The 16347-nt window shown below is 41.0% G+C and overlaps 1 protein-coding gene across 10 annotated transcripts in view; it reads left to right on the top strand.

The window, feature by feature from the left end:
• The window catches only part of agrn (agrin), a 466151-nt gene that overhangs the window by 147252 nt on the left and 302552 nt on the right, over positions 1-16347 (top strand). For 2 of the 10 annotated variants that reach the window (XM_032562749.1, XM_032562722.1), the window contains exon 1: positions 13466-15377. The exons of the other annotated variants lie outside the window; for them this stretch is intronic. In XM_032562749.1, the coding sequence (XP_032418640.1) occupies positions 15215-15377 (163 nt within the window). In that variant the 5' untranslated portion in view covers positions 13466-15214. Of the gene's footprint in view, positions 1-13465; positions 15378-16347 lie in introns of those variants that run through there. 10 annotated transcript variants of the gene reach the window in all.

Genomic DNA, 16347 nt, shown 5'->3' with positions numbered 1-16347 from the left:
GAATTATTTAGGAGGAGGCAGTGAGCGGGGGGGAATAAAAAGAATTGCACGGAAGCTGTCTTGTTTGAAAGAAAATGCACATGGCGTCTGATTAGGCACATAAATAATTTATAGTTGCTTCATTTATGGGCCACGTCTCAACAAGAAGGTATCGCTCGCCAATTAATATTTCCTCTTTGCCCTCTCTCTGAGAGGATCGGGCTTGACGTGCAGCCAGCTGCCAGCGAAGCGCTGTGAAAATGCAAGCAAAGGAGAAGGAATTAGAGAGCGTGTTCATTACTGGAAATGCAAATGAAAGTGTCCCAGAGTTTAACGGCTGTCCCTGTCTGCGCTGGTGCCAGAATGCCAATCAGGTAAATCTGCTCATATATTGTAACCACAGTCTATGTCAGGCATGTCAGCTGAAACGCTGCGCTGCAGATCGTAAAACATGAAGGAAACGGTAATTATTTGATAAAAAAACATAATCTTGATTATTGTTGTAGGAAGAGATTTGCAGGCTTGTAGATGAGTTTTTGATGGATCTGGAATCTAAAACAATTTTTTATGTGCTTAATGACATCCTGACTCATCCATACTCATTAACAAAAAGCTTTTCTGTTTTTGAGATTCATTTTCTAATTATGGAGCAACACCTTGCATAGACATAACTGTCTTTCAGAGTTTTTATATCCTGCTCTTGCTCATTTTTACAGGTTTCTTTCACTAAACCTAACTCATCCATCAGCCTTTCTCAGCCTTTCTCTGCTGATGGATGAGTTAGCGTCCATTTGCATCTTCTGTTTAAAATTAATCTCAACCATGGTGCAAGACTGATACAACATAAATTCAATTTGAAGTAAATTACAATAAGACAAAAATAGCAACCCGGCATGAGAGTCTGACTGTTTAATAACTTGTGTTCTGGTGGTATTAAATATTAAAGATGATCACACATACAGTTATGTTCATAATAATAGCAGTGTATTTAAACAGGTGAGTAAACCTCAAAATCCTTTAAATAAATTGTATTTTAATGAACACAAATGCAGTGGGGACACTGCAGCTTCTATTTCAAGGCAGAAAAGTGGAAAAAGTAATTGAATATTACAATATTTTAATATTCAATATTTTTTAACATTATATTTTAAGAAATGCAATGTTAAAAAAATAGTAGTGTTGACATCTTTCTTTACAAACTCAAAAATAAACTATATAAACTAAGAAATGCTGGAAAGTTCATCTTTCCTGAGAGTCATAAACTAATATTTAGTTGCATAATGATGGTTTCTGGTAACTGCTTCACATCTGTGGTCCCATGGAGTCGACCAACTTCTGGCACCGGTCAACAGGTTCTGCACCTCAGGACAACTGTACTATGTTCCCAATTCCTCTGTATTTCTTGGTTTTTCCTCATGAACAGCATTTTTTAGGTCAGCGTACAAAAAATGCTCTTCGTGGGATGAAGGTCCGTGGATTGTGCTGACCTCTCCATTACTTGAATTCTGTTTGTCTGGAACCATAATTTTGCTCGCTTGCTGGTGTGTTTGGGGTTATTGTCTTGTTGAAACAAACATTTCAAGGGCATTTCCTCTTCAGTATATGGCAATATGACTTATTCCAGTATTCTGGTGTACTCAAACTGATCCATAATCCCTGGTATCTGATAAATGAACCACCATGCTTTATTGTATTCACTGTGGCTTGAATTCAGAGTTTGCAGGACGTTTGCCCAACTGTCTGTGAAACCAAAAAGAAAAATTTTACTTTCATCAGTCTACAAAATATTACGGCGTTTCTTTTTAGGCCAATCAATATGTTCTTTGGCAAATTGTAGCCGCTTTCAGCACGTCTTTTTTTTAAACAATGGAACGTTGTGGGGGCTTCTTTCTGGTAGCTTGGCTTCTCATGGACATCGTCTGATTGTTGCAGAACTCACAGCCAATCGCAGATCTTCTTTAATCCTCCTGGAGCTGATCCTTGGCTGAGCCTTTGCCAATTTGGTTATTCTCCGATCCATTCAAATAGTTGTTTTTCTTTTTCTTCCTTGACTTTCTGGTTTGTTTTAAAGCATTTGATGCCATTGTAGCTGAACAGCTTAACGTTTTCTGCATTTCTTTATAGGTTTGTTGTTGGTCTGTTGGTTTTCTATACCTTTACTAAACCTTCTAGAAACTTACTTGCAGTGTAGAAATTGAAATTCAAACAAAAATAGTGATTTATCTTGCTAGTCATATGGGACTGCTATTATTTTCAACACAACTGTACTAATTCATTTTACTTGGAAAAATAACAATACAACTAACAACAGTAGTGACATTCTGGTCATGAGACAAGTATTTGATATTCACAAGATCACATGTTATAGTTGCTGTGGTTTTTAAGAAACTTCTGATTTTTTTGTTTTCAGAAATAACTACTTTATTAAGTCTGTAATCTGTTTTAAATAGTTAAAATCAGGTTTGAGCAGGTCTTTACTCTTATGTTTTAGGAAATGAACTTCAAACTGTTTTCATATTCTCTCTGTTTTAGAAAAATACAGCTAAAGTTTGATCAGTAAGAAGCTCAGACTACAAGAAACATTTCAATACTTACGAATTATTTGTCGGTGTCTTTTTATCTGCCAAATGTCCAAATTTCAACCAAAAAACATTTTAGAAGTAGTGACTGCTTCTTCAGTAACCAAGTGTCAGTCACTCAAGAACTGCTTCCTTTCTAACTTCAAAATAAAAGTCTAAAATGTAAACTACAGTCTCTGGCAGGTTGAGTGGAGATCGGCGCTGAACTGTTTACTCCTGCTGTTCAAGCCTGATTAGATCTTTCCACTGTTGTCTTCAAACCTGTAGCTTCAAAAAAACCAACATGTGTTTATGTTTTTTTTACCTGGCAGCTAAAGCTGCACAACAACCTGTGAACAGGTGAATCCATGAACACTGGACTGCAAACAGGCGGGAGTGGTGGGAGGTCAACCCAACCTTTTAGGATGTTTTCACATCCAAAACATCCAGTAGACTCGGTTTGATTGGGGGCCAAATTGCAACATTTGTTACATTTTCAACTGGTATTATGTCAAATGATCCAAACAAGTTGTAAAACCTGTTCCCCTTCTTGCCAGTGGTGGTGCTGCAAAAGGAGCCACTGAAGGAAATAAAACAAAGAAAACTTCTGAAGGAGAGTCTGAGCTGCATTTCCGTTACAAAATGCAAACAGAAATGGAATGGCGTAAGATTTCAGTGGTTGGAGTTTTTCTCTTTTGGCTTTGGCAAAAGAAGCTATTTTTCTTGTTTTGGTTGTATTCACCCAGAATGCCCTGCGCTGTAGTTCACTTCCTGCTTTTGGAGCTCCGTTTGGAGCTGTCCGTTTGGTGTTCATATGCGCATTCGAACCTCATCAGAGTTCACTTCAACCAAACCCAGACGGAGGTTTGTAGTTGAACCAGAGTTTGATTCTTTAGTCCGCATCAGAGTTCGATTCATTCACACTTCTCCAATGAACCAGACTTTTTAGACAGACAAACTACAGTAGAGTTTGATTAAAGTGGACCTAGCTTGGAACTATTGCCATACATAAAAGTGTTAACACTGAGTGGATGCTCATAGTGCAAGAGTATGTAAAACATTCAAATGAAGGAAATCTGACAATCGGAAAGAAAAGTGTTGCTTGTCAATTTAGGAAATCTTTTCTCCTTCTGTACATCTGTCCTCTGTTTTCGCTCCGGATGGCAGTTTATAGTGATTCTCCCTCCACTTTCTCTGTGTGACCTGGCTAGCTCAGCTTGGCCGACTCTTGGTGACAGATGGCGGTTTTGGCCTGAGATTGACATCTGTATCACCCTGGGCTCCCTGCTCCTGTCCGTTCCAGTGTAAAGACTGTCAGAGCCAGCCACTCTTGGTCTGACTCTCTGCTTCTAACCATCCTGTGGCGCTACCACAATTGGCTCCATATGCCAGCCACATGGAGAAGTGTCACTCTCTGCTAGCTCTGCATACAGCAGCCAGGCTCCCAGGTTGCTCTCCTCCTCCCTGCTTCTCTTCCTGTCAGTCGTTTTTCTGTTTCTTTCATTATTTTTCCATCTGTGCCAGTCCACTAGAATAATTTCCTTACATGGCTATTAATGGACAAATGTCAGTGCCGAAGATCGAGTAAACAGGGCGAGGCGGCTGAGTGGAGAGGATATTACATTCTGTAATCACTGTTGTTGCGGGTTAGAAAATCAGAGGCATTTAATAGGAATTTATTTCTGCCTGAATTAGTTCCTGTTCATTTAGAAGGCCAATGGGAAGTGAAGGTGGGAGGTCAGTAGACAGCAGTCTTGGGTCTATTAGCACTTCTGCTTCAGGAGACAACAATAGGAATATTAAAATGATCTTCCAGCAGCGGACAGGGCCCGGTCCAGGCCTGAGGCAAAGAGCTGGGTCAACATGAGCTGAAAACAGGTCAGATGTAGGTTGGGTGATGTGAGCTGAAGATGCCGCCTCCCCTCTGGACAGCCAGGCAGTGTTAGCAGGATGGACAGATCAGGCTTCTCCATGTTATTCTGCTGCTAAACGACACAAACAGCAGCTTAGGAGGACAGAAGGATTGCAAGTCCTGAATGATTGAGGAAATATTCTGGGTTGGATCTCACTTGTAACAGCATCGCATTGAACAGCAGGCGACAGCCAACGCTGAGCAGAGAGTGGCAGTGAGTCAGCGTGAGGAGCCCAGCAGCGTGCCGACCCGGCTCGTCTGACTGTCATGGAAAACATCACAGAGAAGCGCAGCGTCACTGAGCCAACATGGAGACTAGATCTGCTCAGATATCATGGCTTCTTCATAAAATGTGTCTGGCTGGATGGAACCGAACCCACAAGGTGTATTTAAAGCTCACAGACTTTTTGATGAAGGAAACAGAAACTGGAGGCTGATGTTGTCAGTAACATTCAACTTTAGTAACTCTTTGTTCACTCATGTTGTGGAGCTTTTTGTTCTCACAGATCAAAATTTTATTGACCAATATCTTCCAGGCACATCAGTGTGAAAATGAAACCATGACAAAAAGAGAAAATGATTCCCAACAAGTTAACAAATACTGTAATAATTTATTTTGTTCAAATTCAGATTTTCTTCAGATAAATTTTAACAAAAAATCTAATCTATTTCTAGAGCTGGATCTGATTAATTTTAATCTTGATGTGTAAAGGTAATTTTCTTGAGATCTTTGAGATCTTATTATTGTAATGAGGTCAGATTTCTGAGAGATAATTTTAGCTAAGAAAACACAACAAAAATTAGTTTTCTTTCTTTCTTTTTTCTTTGTAGTTGTATCTGTCTTACTGGGAAAAAGCAAAATGACTGAATCTGGCAAAAGTCCGCTTTATTTGTTACATTATTTATTATGTTCAGACTTCTCCACTTACCTGAAGTTATATTGAGAATAACTGAACCATCCATCGATTTTCTATCTTTGCTTCACTTCTGTGGCTTTGGTCAGCTCTAGGGCCATCAGGTTAATAATCCATCAGAGCAATTCATACACACAAATTAAGAAAAGTTAAATAAGACAGAAAATCATGTTAATAAATATTGTGATTTTTACTTATTTAGACATACACAAAAACAGACCGGCTATAGAAGAGTGTTTTCACAGTAAATAATCTTTTCTGCCATTAGTTTCTTCATAAACTAAACATGAGTGTGACAGTATGGTGTCTGGTTTGTTTTTAACATGTTTGCCATCATGCACAGCTGACTGACTGCCAGCATTCTTACATAACTGTAGTCAGAATTACTGCAGGGAAAAGCATCAGGATTTTAGCCAGCTGCAGTCATCGGACCCAGCTGATCACTGGCAGCAGGAGGAATATTTGAGCCTCATGTGAAACAGATCCAGTTATTTTCCCACATTAACCTTCATACATGGCTAGAAAGTCTGAGCAATTAGTTGGGAAGGGGCATCATCGCCATGTGACATGACTCACATACACTGACTTAATGTAAGGACGTTGACCCACGCGCGACCCACGTTTGGAGGCCTTGAGTCCTCGACGCGGCCTTCGTGGGTTCGATTCCCAGACTCGGCGATATTTGCCGCATGTCTTCCCCCCTCTCCTTCCCCCTTTCCTGTCAGCCTACTTTCATATAAGGGACACTAGAGCCCACAAAAGACCCCCTGGAGGGGAGAAAGAAAAAAAAAAGATAAACATTGATGACTTGCTGGAGGCTTCTTAAAGAGACAGAGGCCCAATTTCAAGGCTTTACATTGCAAAGTCAAGTTTATTTTAAGTCATGTTTGATATATTCATCTTTAACATAATAAGGTGACATAGTTACTTGATTGTGCCTGGAAAATACGTAATACTGCCCCTATGATAACTGAGTGTTTTTTGTTAAATATTGTGATTCCCTTAACTATATAACTATTGCATTGCCTTTACACTGTACCTAATGTTAAAGCATAAATAAATTTTGGAAAAAAAATATTGTGATTCCCTGTTTACACCCACAGATTAAAGTTGATTTTGATTCTGAAAGCATTTAACTAATTTTGAAACTTAAACTGTGTTATTCTTTAATTTTAATTATTCTGTAGTTTTGCTTTTTTTTTTTTTTTTTTAACTTTTATATGAATCAAAGCCCATAAAGACCACAATGATTTTTATTGTGGTCTAAAACTTTTTTCTTCATAGCCCAATCAGCTTAATGTCCATGTTACATTTCAGTTTCAGTTCCTCTCCAATAAATTTTGATTTATTGTTATGTCAATAAATTTCAATTAATTATACCAAAGAAGAAACAGAAATGACAGTATGATCAGAAATGTTGTTTTTACCATTTTTTCCATGAGAGTATCTATAAATATCAGTAAAATATGATTAAATGTAGTTACTGTGTGCAGCTGTTAAAAATGGTAATCTTTTTTCCAGAGTTTGTGTTTCTGGCATCATGAATGCTGTAACATACAGTTACCTAATTAAAATGCAATTAAATAGTTTTTCTAGTCGTCATTTTTATGGTTATCACAATAGCGATAAAAATGATTATGATATAATTGTAAATCCATATTTCCCAGCCCTAACCAGGCTCCCTGATTTCCATCCCTTCTCCATCAGCCAGCCTGTTGTTTTCCTCTTTATGGGAGTTTATCAGAGAGCAAAGGTTAATGTGTTTAGTCACACACAGCTGTGCAGAGCGCTGGCCTCCATGTTGGTGATTGAATGCTGCTCAGCTTGTAGGCCTGAGGAGTGGGAAGTCTGGGAATCTGCTGGACGGCACAATGAAGTCTGACTTATGATAATTGGAGTTAATACCACAGAGAGACATCTGGCCCACCTGTTAGTGCCGTGCCACCATGGCCCACTGAGTAGCAGAGCATTGGCTTCCCACCGCTTTCCTCTGTTGCATGGCTCGATGCGCATGAAGAACTCAACATGGCCTTCTGATGTCCTTTAGCAGTTGGATACGCAGTTCATAAAAGAAATTAGACCAAGTGATGTTATGTTGGGCAACAGACCCATAAAAACCCAGGAAATGGCTGTTAATGGCCTCTGCATGCTCTAGTAAATATAGTTAAACCTGTTTTGTTATGATCTATACATATTCTGTGCCATAAAGCACAAAACGACAGAACAGTTGACTGTCTTTGAAATGAGCGGATCCGAGCAGCGGAGTGGGCCAACGGACTGGCAATGACCAAATCTGTTCTAAATTTTCACGGACTCCATCCTTTTCATCAACATCATTAAAATGCTCGTTTACAATGGACAGAATAATCTCTAATGCCATTAGTGATGGCAGCAACCTCGCTTTTGATAGCGCCCGCTTTGAAAAATGGATGGCATCCCACTCTAATGGGTGGCGGTGCATTCACTGACAATGTCTCTTTTCTGTTTTAAACCCTCTCACACAATCCTGCTGTGGAGGATTTAACAGCAGAGCAGGATTTTTACTATGCATTATTCAAAATTACAAGCTGATTCACAATAGTAAACATGTTTATTTACATCTACTCCAGGAAATTTGTCTCAGTATTTAAATTGGACAAAAAGTTTTTTAAGTTTTAATTCATTAACTTTGACATGAATTGATATAACTTTCTCTATTGAAACATATAAATTTAATAGAACATAACATCAATAAAACCATCTAGTTTGCAATCTTAAGACAAAAAGCGGCAGCAATCCTCGAACCCTTTGGTGGACACCTTCAGTAAGGGATGCTGTCAGGCTGAAGAAGGATTCCTATCAGGCCTTTTTGACCTGTGGGACTCCAGAAGCAGCTGATGGGTACCGGCGGGCGAAGCGGCATGCGGATCAGGTGGTTGCTGAGGCAAAAACTCGGGCGTGGGAGGAGTTTGGATGGCTTCGAGGCGATTCTGGTCCACCAGCACATCTTCAGTCAGAAGCTTCTTTAGAAGCTACTCACTGACTGCTATTCACAGCTATCATCATCTGTATCGCAACTCTGAAAAGGCTTGAGTAATAAAAGCTCCAATAGTATTTAATATCACATTGGAATTAATAAAATATAGCTGAATTGAACTGAATTAATAGTTATCATATTAGCAGACTTTTACTCCTTTTCTGCTCCTCCAGAGCACATCACACTGTCAAGATAAAAAAAAAAGACATGTATAATTTTCCTTTCTGCATTACTTTTGCCAATCTATCACATAAAGTCACAATAAACTAAAATGAATGTTCCTGTTGAAGGGCTAGCGATATGTTCAGCAGGAACTGCAGAAAAAAGTGGAACATTTTGCTCTTTCAAAATAGCTTCAGTAACGTTTTCTGTTATGAAATTTCTTCCAGACTACATAATGCTTTTTATTTGCTTTTTATTTTTTCAGACATTCATCCAGCGAGTGCGTACTCACCTTTGCAATTTTTTTTGCAAGCTACTTTCTGTGAATCAGCATGGCAGCTCTGAAAGGTGCTGATGTAAATTTGCTATTCAGGCTGTTGATTGGTGCCAGCAGAAGGAGTAGCTCCGAGATTTTATGTGACCACAGCATTCAGAGAAAATGGCCTGATAAAATTCACCTGGTATAACAAAAGAGGAAGATTTGGAACATGTTTTTATTTTAGGGAGCGATATAGATCCTGCATTGAAAAACAAACCAAACGGCTCGTAACTCCTCACTCTCTGCGCGGAAAATGCAAAAGAAAAGTTAAATTTCCTCCCTTTTGATGCTGTGAAGTAAATCTCAGCGGAAACATTTTCTTTTTTCATTTATCTTCAACTTATTATCATTTAGACTGTTATGGGAAAATCCTGTCATTCTGCAAGGGCAGCTACTGTTTTCTGTGGAGAATGCTGCCCAGCTTCACACACACGCACAATAATCGTTGATTGAAGCATAACTGCCCATCAGTTATTGAACAGGACAAATTTCACACACATATGCGCGCACCCCCCCCCCCCCCCCCCCCCCCCCCCCCACACACACACACACACACACACATGCTCACCCCCACGCATGTGCTCCGGCACACAGATATCTCTCCTGCCAGACCATTAAACAAGAAAGCAGCTCCTTTGGCTCCCTTAATGGAAATTGCTATTTCAAAGCGTTCGGAGAGAGATGTTAACCTTCTGGTATACTTGTGGCATTAAAAATGGATCAAAGCAGCTGAGCTTTGATGTCAATGGAAGATTTTATTTGGGTCGTGGCAGCAGGGAGAGGCGAGTGTCTCCTCGCTGCCCTCTGCTGGGAGAAGCTGCACGTTGTTTCTAATTTAACATGATTGATGTTGCTTTTTCCTCTGCTCTGTGTTGTTATAGCTTCATGCATTTGTTGAGTATTTAAAACACAGAGAGATTAAAAAAAAGCTTCAGAAAGAGCAGATGGTTCTTTTTTGCTTCTCACTCATCAATCAGGTTGTTTTGCAACATGAGAGCTGATGACTGTCTGCTGGTATTGTGTTGGAAGAGAGCTGAGATACTCCTCTGATTGGATGGAGGGATGTTGAACTTTCGACCCCTAGGGGCAGGCTAACCCCCTGCTCCACCAAGCTCAGCTTGGGCCTGGGAACAAACTCACTGTCAAAGACATAAATGAGTGTGAAACACGACGGCCTACCTGTTACTGTGATGCCTCCATGTTAGCTGCAGGCAGACAGAGAGCCGCTGACAGTAAGAGCTGCGCATCTTCCTTGAGATGCTGATTGTGTTCAGGTTAGCGCTGCTGTGTGGATGTGTGTTTAATGTGTGTGAGCCATTGGTGGGGGCAGGAGGGGGCTGAAAGGGAAAGAGTTGGAAAGAAAACACATAAATAATTGATGACTGATGCCGCCTTGCATCTGTGCTTGCTGTTGTGGAGTTTCTTTAAACTAGCGGGGTCGTGTTATGCTATGATGTAAACACAAAAATATAATGCTTCTGGAAAGTTTACATCTTCTCAAAACATATTTTCTGACTGGCAGTTCAAAAAAGTGGACAGATCTTCTTCTAAATGTTGGTCATGTCATTAAAGATGCTTTTGTTGGAGAATTTTTTTGCCTTGTTTTGGCGTTCTGACCCACGAATTCAAATTATTTTTAGTCAGGGTAATAGTTTTGAATCCAACAGGAAATAAATAAAATGAGGAGGTTGTTCATTTCATGCCTCCAAATTTCACTTAGAACCTGTAAATAAACCTCTTCCTTAAGTCATATGGGACCAGTGTATGCGTTGTGTCAGCATTTTCATAAATAATCATAAAAAATATGAAATCGTACATTATTTTATTAGTTTATATGCTATTAATTGAAAATGTATTATGATTTTCATTTGTTTTGGTTCTGATCAAATGACAAATTATTCCAAGTTTATTTACAGTAGACTTTGAGCAAAATGTAGAAGATAACTTTAATTTTAAAATAACTTGAACTTTTTGTTGAAAAGGTCTTCAACATAGTGGCATACGAGTTGACAACGTGTTGTCAACTCGTACAACACAGTTGGTGTAAAATGGCCATGGGTAGACGGCACCATTTCATTTTCCAGTTTGACCAATGCTAAGTCACAGAATAGCAGCGTGTAGTTGAACAGCAACCGGAACCGATAATTAGACAATTCTTCAATCAACTCTGATCACTGGCAGATTAATGGCTTTAAAGTTAATTTACGTGGGAAAGAAGAATCTATTCACTGAGCAAAGCCTGAAAAGACATTCCAAAGGTTAATTAGTAGAATATTGGTTTGCAAGTGTGAAAGAGATGCAGAGTTTCTCCATTTTTTGTTTGGTTTGTTTTGTCTAAGGGGGTCACAAACAAGTGGGTTAGGATTAACTGTGTCCAGTTAACCCTAACCTGACCTGTATGGATATTTACATCAACCCCCTGTGAGGAATTGTGTTTCTTTGCAGAGTTTTTGATCAAGGTAGGAGTTTAAACCCCAGCATGTTAGCTCTGGCTGTGCAACTCTACATGAACCAGGAATAACTTGTAGTGGCGTTTTCAAAGTTGCTGAGCGAGTGGTGAGAATGATTTATATTTGTGGAGAAAGAGTTTTGTGCAGCTTTTACATCTCAACACGCTGCCCAGCGTGTGGCTCTGTCTGCGCTGATAAATTCATGTATGTGTTCCCAGTTGACCGGTGTGTTAGTGGTTAATGAACCAGTTCTGACCTCATCATGCAGGTTCAGCCCAATGAGGAGCTTTAGCGCTCGCCTCGTAGTCACGCATCACGCTGGTTTTATGTTATTTTGTTGTTATTTTTAGTATTATTTTTCCGATTACACGAAGCATCAAACCATATCAAATACTTTGTCCACTTAGTCAGACAGAGTTAATGTGCACGATTGCATGGAGATCTGAGGAACTCGTCCCTTAAACTGGACCAACCAAAATAGTTTCTGTGTCCCCTTGTTAAAAACTCAATAGACACGAAATGGAAGAGCTACTAAAGCCACATTAGCAGCATTAATTTAAATCTCCCGTTTGTTCCACATCTCTGCGCAGTGCAGAGGATTTAACTCATCAAGCAGGGCCGGTCCAAGGCTGTATGAGGCCTTGAGCAGAATTTGACTTAGGGGCCCCTCTTGCTGCTAAAACATCAGCACCTCCAACAGCTTCTGTGTTAGATTTAGTGAAATCTGGGAGATGGGGAGTAGTTTAACTGGCCAATCTAAAAAGCAATAAGTTATAATTACAGTTTACTAATTTGTATTTGTGAACAAACAGCTCAAACTCAAAGATTAAAGTCACAGCATCAGATTGTTACTATGGTAACAAAACAATTTAACTATGAATATTGCACTTTGAGGGCTGCACAGTGGCGCAGTTGGTAGCACTGTTGCCTTGCAGCAAGAAGGTCCTGGGTTCGATTCCCGGCCGGGGTCTTTCTGCATGGAGTTTGCATGTTCTCCCTGTGCATGCGTGGGTTCTCTCCGGGTTCTCCGGCTTCCTCCCACAGTCCAAAAACATGACTATCAGGTTAATTGGTCTCTCTAAATTCTCCCTAGGGGTGAGTGTGTGTGTGCATGGTTGTTTGTCCTGTATGTCTTTGTGTTGCCCTGCCACAGACTGGCGACCTGTCCAGGGTGAACCCCGCCTCTCGCCTGGAACGTAGCTGGAGATAGGCACCAGCAACCCTCCCGACCCCATTAGGGACAAAGGGTGAACAGAAAATGGATGGATGGATATTGCACTTTGAACTTTTACAAAGTAAATTAGCCAGTGCCTTCAAATCTTACATATAAATGTTAAACAATTTAAAATATTTTAATTTATTTATGCTGAAACCATTAAATCAAATTTAGCAGCATTGATAATCTCAATAAACAAATGTTACATTTATGTATCTGTGGTTTGTGTTAAAATATTAGCATTTATGGGCTCCTAAAGCCCTGGGGGGCCTGATGGAGCCGCTGACTTAATTTGGATTAAACAGAAGTGCAAATAATTGATATTTATTTTAATTGCATTTTTTGATTTGTTGTTTTTAAGACTAGTTCAGAGTTGAGATAGCATTTTACTGGCAATGTCTTCCAGTAACATATAATTACACAGTAATATTTTTACATTTCCTGTTTACTGAGCATCTTTTAATATAAAAACACGGTGGACCGCTTCGGCGCCCCGACCACCAGGCTTAGCAAGTTTTCTGGGGGAAACCCTGGACTGACTTAATGTATTTAGCCCCCTCCTCTTGGCAGATCCTTTATTTTTCTCAGTTTGCTTCGTTCAGGCTTTGTGGAAATTCAGCAGCTTGTGTGGATGAGGCTCTCTTCTGATGAGACTCCAAACTAACAGACGAGTTGGTTGACATCTCCCAAGTCTTTGGCCTTCTTCTGCTTTGTTGCTGCCGTGTTGCCGGTTTGCCAGACCCTCCTCTCTTTGACGAGACTCGCATATACTCCTCCCAAAATCCTTTATCCTCGCTTGTTTTTTCTTATTCCCTCACTAAAGTCCGACTCCCAACACCTCCCCTCCCTCTGCCTTTGTTAAAGACAGCCCCTCATACACTCCCCCATCCCTCTCTCCCTCTCATGTGCTGTCTCTCTCGCTCTCTCGTTATGCACTCATCCATTTCGCTGGCTGGGCGCTGAGAAGCAAGCGCTCTGCTCTGGAGGCGAGTGTTTGGGAAGCCCAGCGATATGCCACTGCTGTTTTCCCCACAAAAACAGGAAAAAAAAAAAAGGTGGACCATAGTGTCGGGATCAGCTTTTTCTTCTTCCAGCACTCCTCCTTCCTTTTCGCTCACTTGCAGCCTGTCTCTTTCTGTCCGCTGACTTCTCTCATTCATTCACTCCCCGCCGCTCCGGCTGGCCGACCGAGCGTGCTGACACCGGGACCGCTACCTGCTACCTTGGGGATTTGACAGCGCTCTGGGAACCTGCTGCCTATTTTGTCATTTTTACAGCCAGTGAATAGTGGCTGCACCTCATGAATGAACTGGAGTATACAACGGACCGGATGAGGGAGTAAATGTTGGATACCTGAGGATGAGCGTTTCTTTCCTGACCTTACCAGAACAAACGGAGAATTCAGTATCTTCTTGACCAATTTTCACTCTACCAGACTCAATCTACATCAGTCACTGAGTTTCTTCAGTCTTTATTTTGTTGCACATCAGCAGCAGTGACAGCTGTGGACCGTCTGACTGAGTGGGACTGCTCACCTGTTTAACTTTTCCCCCCTCTGTGACACTTCCTCTGAACTGCTTTTGGCCCCAGTGGGGCCAGCAGGGCTGCAGGGGAAGGGGGCAGCGGCTTACCCCCTCCATAACGAACCACGGAGCAGTGACCGACAGGTTGGAAAAACAAGTCTTCTCCTTGCTCCAGGGAGCATAGTGTTCCTAGTAAAACATTCAGACGCTTCCCAGCCAACCACCTCAGCAGATATAAACTTGTTCCAGTTAGGATGTCAGCATTGGAGGGATTTTTGTGCTTGACCATCAACCAAAGAAGCCAGTCCGTCGGACGCAAAGAGTTGTTTGCTAAGAAGAGCTAAAAAAGGAGCATTGAACCACATCCACAGGGAACTTGAAAAGCCACCCCCGCTTTGAGAAATTCCTTTTGACCCATTCGAAGGATCTTGTTTTGGTCTGGAAGTCTTTTGAAGAGAGGGATGTTGGAGGAGCCCCTGACCTCTTTCACAATCAACTAATTACGAGTCAGGGTCACAGAGAGGAAAGGACCGGATTCTTTTTGTGGATTTACCATTGACCTACCGTGGAAAGTTTCCATGTGGATATCTGACAATCCCAAACACCCACATACCTAACACATACACATTTCTAGCTTATAGATTCATGCCAACAGCTCTGTAACACAAATTGCAAAGCACATTATCACCACCTACTTAAATCTACACACGTCTGTCCTGTAAGTTTATACGGATAGTTGCACATTAAATTCCCATTAGTTTGGGTGTTTGCCATCGGGTATAGAGGGAATGGAGGTCATTCGGACAGGTGGGGTGCTGTACGAGTCCCTGCTCACACTGTCTGTCCTTTAGCCTCAAATGGATGTTATTATCTGTGAAAAATGTGCCGCCCGCAAACCGCTGAAAGCTTTCCGCTGCGATTCTCCGACAGAAACAGTCACCGGGTCCCTGTGACAGTGCACGGTTGGAACCGCAGCTGAGACTGCATCCATTATTCATCTTTTTTTGTTTTTGTTTGTTTTGTTTTTTTGAGTTTTGTTTTCATTATCTTCCACCCTCACCCCACCGCCATCATTTTTTCCAACGGGTCCCTGGGCGCCCCCCGGCGCTCTCCTCGGCCTGTTGTCTCCCCCGTCCTGGAGGGGAGGGGGTCGTTGGAGTGGAGCATGAGCGGCTGCCACTATCCTTCGCCGGCGCCGGAGCGGGAGCGCAGGTACCAGCACAAAGTGTCGCTGGTGGTGCGGTACTTCATGATCCCCTGCAACATCTGCCTAATCCTGCTGGCCACATCCACGCTGGGCTTCGCCGTTCTGCTGTTCCTCAATAACTGTACGTTTGCTCACCCCAAGCATCTTTTTGACTCTGTTTTTGTGTTGTTTTCCTCTGAGTTTTAAGCCACTACAATGGTTTCTCTATCTGGAACATAATGCATAACAATCAGAATTGTTGTGTTTTCTCTTGGTTTATGTGACATCGTTCTTACATTGAATGTCCTTGTTGAGGCAAGTCCCCGAACAAAACCTTGCATACCAAACATCTCAACGCCTTATCTGCCCTTGAAATAGGGACATCAGATCACTAAAAGTCAAAGCTCCCCTTTCCTTGACTCTGGCTTCACAGACTGCTCTGTATCTCTGCTCTAAAGCCCTGGCATTTACTTTGAACTGTGAAGTATTTCATGCAGATTAAAAGCCTTTGGTGGCTCAGTAAAAGTTATTTTTTTGGTTAGGAAAAACCCAATCTTTTCTTTCATCCTCTCACTACAAACAAATCTTTCTGATGTATAATAAGAAAGCAGTAGCTCATTAACTGCCAGTGAAAGTCTTTTTGGAGAGTATTCTGTCAAATGGTTCTGAATGTGAAGATAATTTATTTCATTTATATCTTTCATTTATAGTTACAGCCTGAATACTGGAATCACATATTCACAGTCACAGGTCCTGTATACAAGTCATTTCTGACAGCTTTTTACTGAGCGATAAGTATTGATTTATACTTAGGTCAAGTACAAATCAGCAGTTTGTACTTGACTTGATTTTAACAAACAGGTTAAGCAGTTTCTTAAAATACAATAAATGCAAAAGCTACCTTTTTGGTGGAATAATTCAATCCACTTCTCTTTTACACACTCTGTTTCAGTACAGCAAGTTCAAACTGTGCAAAAGGTGAAATCTCCTTAACTCTCCAAAGTGGGGCTATTACTTATGCAAGACTTGCACCTCCTAATCACCAGCAGATTACATTAGGTAACTAAATTTGATCACTAAGTACCACTGTGATAATGTTAGAAATGGTGCTT

The sequence above is a fragment of the Xiphophorus hellerii genome, chromosome 1, assembly GCF_003331165.1.
Source record: "Xiphophorus hellerii strain 12219 chromosome 1, Xiphophorus_hellerii-4.1, whole genome shotgun sequence".
NCBI classification, from domain to species: Eukaryota; Metazoa; Chordata; class Actinopteri; order Cyprinodontiformes; family Poeciliidae; genus Xiphophorus; species Xiphophorus hellerii.
This window is presented reverse-complemented; position numbering and strand designations above follow the sequence as displayed.